This window comes from Cibotium barometz, chromosome 55 (assembly GCF_041138505.1).
Source record: "Cibotium barometz isolate CiBa-2024 chromosome 55, ASM4113850v1, whole genome shotgun sequence".
NCBI lineage: Eukaryota > Viridiplantae > Streptophyta > Polypodiopsida > Cyatheales > Cibotiaceae > Cibotium > Cibotium barometz.
In genome coordinates, this window is record NC_141100.1 from 34,924,654 (window position 1) to 34,931,439 (window position 6,786).

The 6,786-nt window shown below is 37.4% G+C and overlaps 1 protein-coding gene across 1 annotated transcript; it reads right to left on the reverse strand.

The window, feature by feature from the left end:
- Positions 1 to 910: 910 nt before the first annotated feature.
- On the reverse strand, positions 911 to 1,821 carry LOC147607669 (pathogenesis-related thaumatin-like protein 3.7). The gene is made up of 2 exons (XM_086790620.1): positions 1,610 to 1,821; positions 911 to 1,511 (listed from the first exon to the last, which is right to left on the reverse strand). The coding sequence occupies exons 1-2, from the start codon at positions 1,665 to 1,667 to the stop codon at positions 1,057 to 1,059; spliced, it is 513 nt and encodes a 170-aa protein (XP_086646746.1). The 5' UTR covers positions 1,668 to 1,821; the 3' UTR covers positions 911 to 1,056.
- Positions 1,822 to 6,786: the final 4,965 nt, after the last annotated feature.

The window sequence follows — 6,786 nt, forward strand, 5'->3', positions numbered from 1 at the left end:
GGACAAGGGAGTGGCATTGCATGCAAAACTAGGTGGTTTTGTGTATAATACGACCCCCCCCCCCCCAAGCCTAGTTTTGCATGGAATAGCACTCCACAAAACCCCAAAAAACTTGGAAAAACCTCAAAAAAACCTGCTTCTGACATGTGGGAGTCACATTCCTTCTCCTTCAGTATAGATATAGATATAGCAAGACTAACGCATTTAAAGTAAGGATCTTTTGATGATTGGTGGTTTTAACGATGCATCTTAAACAATTATTGGTAAAAATTAAAGAAGATGGAGCATTTGTAAAATTAAATGACAATTTAAAGACTCGAAATCATAGTAAACATGTTACACATCCCAATCATAATCTGGTTAATAGAGAGGGTTAAATTTCCATTGATGACCCTCCTCTAAAGCACATATAATTGCTTAGGGTAATGGAGAGATGTGCTATTTATAAATTAGGAAAACATATTTTGAAGGAAAAAACCTCACTTTTAGAAGCAAAATGTAGCTAAGGATTTATTAGAAAGGTGTGACACCATATGAGAAGACTTCTTTATTAATCACTATGGCTCCTAACGGCTCCCCAACATGGAAAAAAATAATAGCTTGTGATCCACAAAGGCTCTTGAAAATTCGTCTCATGATAGGAATTTTTTTCTTGATGCATAGAAAATTTCTATGGTGTTAGAATCTCAATATCTGGCAGCACTGATCGAGAGATGAAAATATCTCCATCTCCATCTTCACAAAAGAGAGAGAGAGAGAGAGAGAGAGAGAGAGAGAGAGAGAGAGCTTTCGGTCATAGAGAGGAGAAATTCTCTCGATCCCAGTCAACTGCGAGAGAGAGAGAGAGAGAGAGAGAGAGAGAGAGAGAGAGAGAGAGAGAGAGAGAGAGCTTTGTGCATCTTCTGTAAACAATTTTATTTTAAAATGCTAATAAGCTTAGCTTTTGTGATGTTGGCCATTTTTCATTTTTTTGCGCCCCTATTACTATGAGTTTTACAAAGGACCTCCACATTATTTAGTAAAGGGCATGCATGCATAACACAAGTGGCATGGAGCTCATGAGGCGCACATGTAGACGTCGTAGTCGGTGCCCGTGGCGCAGGCCTTGGTCTCGTCGGGGCCTCCGGTGTAGTAGCAGGCGCCGGAGTTGGCGTCAGTGCACTCGACGGTGGGGCAGTTGCCGTTGGTGGGAACTGCACTCATGGCGCCGTTATAGCCGGCGATTTTGGAAATGTCGTAGTAGTCGTTGCCGCCGCTGCTGTCGACCGTAATCTCGAATTGCGTGACGCCGGAGGGAGGCCCTGTGTTGCAAGCCTGCCCGCCGCACCCCGTGTTTGTAATCGCCCACATGGTGGCCCCCACCCAGCTCCCCGAGGCGTCCACCGACCATGTGCCGCCTGAGCCTTGCTCCGAGCATGCTCCGCCCACGTTGGGCACCCAATACTTGAAGCACACCGTGGAGCTGCACTGGTTGTGCATGCGTATTGTCGTTGCCTCCGCTCTCATCATCTCTGCAATATGCAAGTAACGACAGCAGACGACGTCATTCACGTCAAACCAAGCGCGCATAGTACACACACACACACACAGATCAATATAGGTGCCTTACCGAAGCTAATGAAGCAGCAAGTCACCATTACACACAGTATCGCCTGCACTCTAGCCATGGCTGCTGCTGCTGCTGCCTCCGCCAAATTCAGCTAAAATTGGTGTGTTTTGTGGAATCACCTTGTCGCGCAGCTCTGTTTATATAGGCAATCTATGCGTGCATTTTAGGCTTCTATTTTCTTGCAGGGGCGGGTCATTTGCCTGGTTTCATGAAGTGCGCCTCCTTTTTCAACACGTTCTCAACTTTCCGTTTCACGATTGAAGAGAGAGGAGTTACGACACAGCTGCTATTGACAATATGTCCCCCAATTTTGGTTTTCTCCCTGAAGACAACCAGATCAAATGGGACTCTGCAGACCCAATCGCTACCACGCCGCGCACACACAGCATACCTACCCAAGTATATGATGATAGCCTCAGTCAAGAATGGAACTCTCTAGGAGGCTACCATGTTTTATTAAAAACTTTCCTTTCTTTTGAAGCGCAACTTCTTTTTCCCATTCTTCTTCTTGTGGTGGAGATGTTGACCCCCTGGGAAGGAAACTCCAATCTTCAAATTCTAGCCATGCCTCTAAATTCAAAAGGAACTTGTGACACAAGGCTAGATTCAAGAAAAAAAAAAAAGAAGACTTTGCTAGTCTTTGCTACAAAAATGTATATATCAAACTTCCTAGTTGTTAATGTATATATCAAACTTCCTAGTTGTTAATGTAGCAAAAAATTCTTATATAGACGTCAAAGTCAACGGTTTGAATAGCTATATAGATTAAGTACACCTTTGGTAGATAAGAAGAAACACGATCAATTGACTTGGAACCCCGTAGGAATGAATGTAGAAAAATTATACTAGATAAGAGATAGGATTGCTTTTTATAAAATGCTCTCAAGCAAAATACAATATATACAAATCTACCTAGCTAGCATTTCATCAATTTATATTAATTAGATAAAATAGCATAAAAAGTTACTGTTGAATATGTCAACATTGAACTAATTCTTGGATAGCCACTACCTTCAACTAATTCTTGAATAATAGTTATAGTTCGTTTTTCTAATAATAAAAGATCATTGATATCTTTCTGAGGAGTAATTTGTTTATGCGTAGTCTCTAAAAATCTTTCTTTTAACACTAGTCTCTAAAAATCTTTCTTTTAACACTAGTCTTTTAGCAAGAAACCTTAATGTCCCTTTACTACTAGCATTGTTTGAAGAATTTGATAATTCAAAGCATAACTTATTTTCTTATACTATTTTCAAAGACTTGAAACTTCATGGAGAGATTCAAGTTTAGCCATTATGAATCCCCAAATAGAGAAAATAAGTATTTTTTATCACCTTTTTTACAGCCACAGTTGAGTGTATGTGGCTCAGACGTCTTGTGGCTGATTTGGGTGTTGGACAGTCATCTAGCACTAGTCTTTTAGCAAGAAACCTTAATGTCCCTTTACTACTAGCATTGTTTGAAGAATTTGATAATTCAAAGCATAACTTATTTTCTTATACTATTTTCAAAGACTTGAAACTTCATGGAGAGATTCAAGTTTAGCCATTATGAATCCCCAAATAGAGAAAATAAGTATTTTTTATCACCTTTTTTACAGCCACAGTTGAGTGTATGTGGCTCAGACGTCTTGTGGCTGATTTGGGTGTTGGACAGTCATCTAGCACTATGATTTTCACTGGACATCCAGAGTGCATTAGCAGCAAGGAACCCAGTGTTTCATGCTCGCACGAACCCAATGTTTCATGCTCACACTAAGCACATTGAGGTACATTACCATTTTGTCAGGGAAAGACTCTCTATAGCAGAGATCAGCTTGGTCTATGTGCCTACACATGACGACATGGCATATTTATTCACGAAGGCTCTTCCTCATGAAAAGTTTGAAGCTTTTCGTAAATCTTTGGGCTTACTGCCTTTTCAGGATTGATCGCCCATACTTTGTACATGTTCACATCATCACTCGAGGGGAGGTTTGTAGCATTATATGGTAGTGATCAGGGATTTCACTGACGTAAATGAGAACATGTGAATAAGTGAATAACATATGTTAATAACACAAAAAACCTTGTGATCACATGTTATATTCACAAAGCTTTCACAAGGGCCTAAAAAAATTATCTTTGTCGGGCATTAAAAATCTTCTTAGGTGGCGACTGACTTGCTATTATGTGAAGATGGTAACATGAAAACATGTGAATAGCTTATTCCCATGTGTAGCCAAGCTTTTAAGGGGTTCCCAAATGGCAAGTGACCTGTTATTTTGTGAACGGTAACATGAGAACATGTGAATAACTTGTTCACATGTGTTATTATCACAAAAAATCTTGTGATCACGTGAATATTAAATCCCTGGTAGTGATGTGTGTGAACACACTTAGCACTTCCGAAATACTTTTTTCCTCACTAGGAGGTTTTTTCTCCTGTGCGTATGTACACCCTCTTATCTACTCATTTTGGGGTGTATACTTATCTTTTGTATCTGGACTGAGTACGAGACCCTCTGATGGTGCCACCTAGAGCATGCAACTAGGCCTCAGCTCTAGATTTAGTGATATCGTGAGTAGTGAGTGGTGGTTCGGTGCATCATGGTAAACTACCTCGTGAGGAAACTAGGGTAGGAGATCGCCCCTTGGTGTAATTTTGGAACACTTTGATTCCTATGCCCATGCTACTATATGTAGGGTTTGATAATGCTAGCTGGGTAGTGTAGACATGTGCTTCTCCACCAATCTAGCCTAACCCCAATCGACCATGGTTAGCCAACCGCCCAACCACTGTATTGGTGGGATTCCTTTATATAAAAATTTGGTTGAGTTTTGTCCCGGGTACCAGGGAAAAGAGTTCCCAGGCCCCCTAGATAGTGCTCATGCAAAATACAATTTAGACACACCACTTACACACCCAATATGAAATTGCCTTTTACAGATTCAGCAGTCTTTAAAGAAGACTTGAAATGAAACCATAGTATTTCGAATCATAATCCTCCAAAATATCCAGTCCATTGTTTTACCCATATCTTCCTTGACATACGCATGCATGGGTATCCTAGCCACCCGCGAGCCCGTGCATCGCCTGGTGAGACCCTCTAGGATCCTCCTTGGGTGTCCTAGCACTTCACTCAGGGATCACTTCGTCGGTACTGCTCGCCCATCGTACTGAAAGCACACCATTTTAACCATATGGAGGCTGGTCAAGACCTTGGCAGGCTTTGCCATTGCGAGTGACATCATTTGATAACTCCCTGCCAAAACTGTTGCAAACGAAACTCTCCTTAGTTTCAACCATAGGCCAAATGCTTCCTCCAGCATTCTGGTGTAAGAGAGTCCTTTTCAAAAAACAGAGTTTCGATGCAAGTGATAATTTCCCGTTGAATTTGATTCCACAAGACCCTTTTTCTCGAGTACAGACTTTCTTAGTAAAAATCATGAATCTCTTAACAGGGTAATCCACCCATCAATTTCAATGAATTTCTGACAATGATTTTGGATCTAAGGAGAATTTTGTAAATCGGCTGGTAGTCCATTCTTCTTTACTGAAGAAATGGGAATGGTCACAAGGTTTTACTTAATTTTTGGTTCGAGAGATGGGCAAGCATCTTACTGGCCCACCATTCTCACGTGGTCGTGGTCTTACTATAAATTACTCGGATTTGATTCTTAAGGATTTTTCTTCTATTTATCTAAATTAACGACGATGATTTCCAATTGTAAGAGAAAAATCCAAAATTATGAAAATTTATTCTTTCCTGGTCACAATAGAATTATAAATAGTTCTATTCAAGAATAATGGAATTTTATAAAGATAACTCTCCTTCCAATAATCCATTTATGAATATGCATACATCATTTTATTGATTTATTCACATAAAAATATCTTAAAATATTCTTTTCTTCATTTTGATCCTTACTATTAATATACCATAATTTTCTACATGAAATTATGGTGAAAACTTCTTTTTTCATACCGAATTTAATTCATGCATTTTTCTACTTAAAGTACGATGAAAAATCCTCTTTTAAATAAATAAAAATATCCATATTTTAAAATATGCCAGAATTTCTTATTTTAATCTTTAAAATATTTATATCTTGAATATCATGGGAATTCCTCTTTTTGCATCTAAATTTATGCATGAAAAAATAAATATAAGAAAAATTCATCTTTCTCTATTTAAATAATTATGCATAAATATCATAAAAAAATATTTTTCATAAATGTGATAAAAATCATTCTTTTTGCATAAAAATATATAGGCCTAGAATATGATGGAAATTTCTCTTTTGTATTATTAATTTTATGCATAAAAATAAAAATTTTCTTTTTTTTCATGAAAAGTTTGCCATAGCCTCGCTCTGCAATTACTGAGAATGTTCAATTTTCTAACTTAAATGAATACACATAATTGTAGGAACTCCTCTTTTAAGCTAAAATTTTATTTATGCATTCATAACATAATTATAATCATAATTATGATTAATTCTCTTGATTTAAAACATCCATTCATCATTTCTATAGGAGAATTCATATAAAATGTTAGCATAACACTCTTTCAACTTTAAAATGAGTTTATAGAATTTTTCTAAATCATAAACAAGCTTAAAGAATTAATCATCATTTTTACTAGATTAAAATCATAAAAATACCTAATCTTTTTCTCTAGCTTATCAAGCTTAGAGTTTTAATTAAGATACTGAGTTTATCATTAAGAACCATCCTTCTAACAAGGATCTAATCATAAAGATGATTAATCTTTCCAAGAAAAAGAGGTTTACTAAAAAATCTATAATTAATGTAAGATTCCTCCCTCCAGCTTTTGAGGTGTATAGGTGTAAGAACCTTCCCTTATAATCTTATAATTATTTCCCTCTTTGAAATACAACAAAGATCCTGTTTTGCCCTATTTTGGCTTGGAGAGAAAATATCTAGAGAGAGGTAATCCAAAATTGAGATATTTTTGGATATAAAAATCCTCCTAGTGTCTAAAATGGTTTCCCTTGAAACATAAATTCAAAAATAACTTTCCAATGTGCAATTGGAATTAATTAAAAATATGTATAAAGGACATTAGCCTAAGGGTCTAGATTTTCAGAAATTTTTGGATTATGGTCCAATTAAGGTTCCTATGGGGGCCAATAGGATCAATCCAAGTGTGGAGAGGAGATAAATCCACTTTA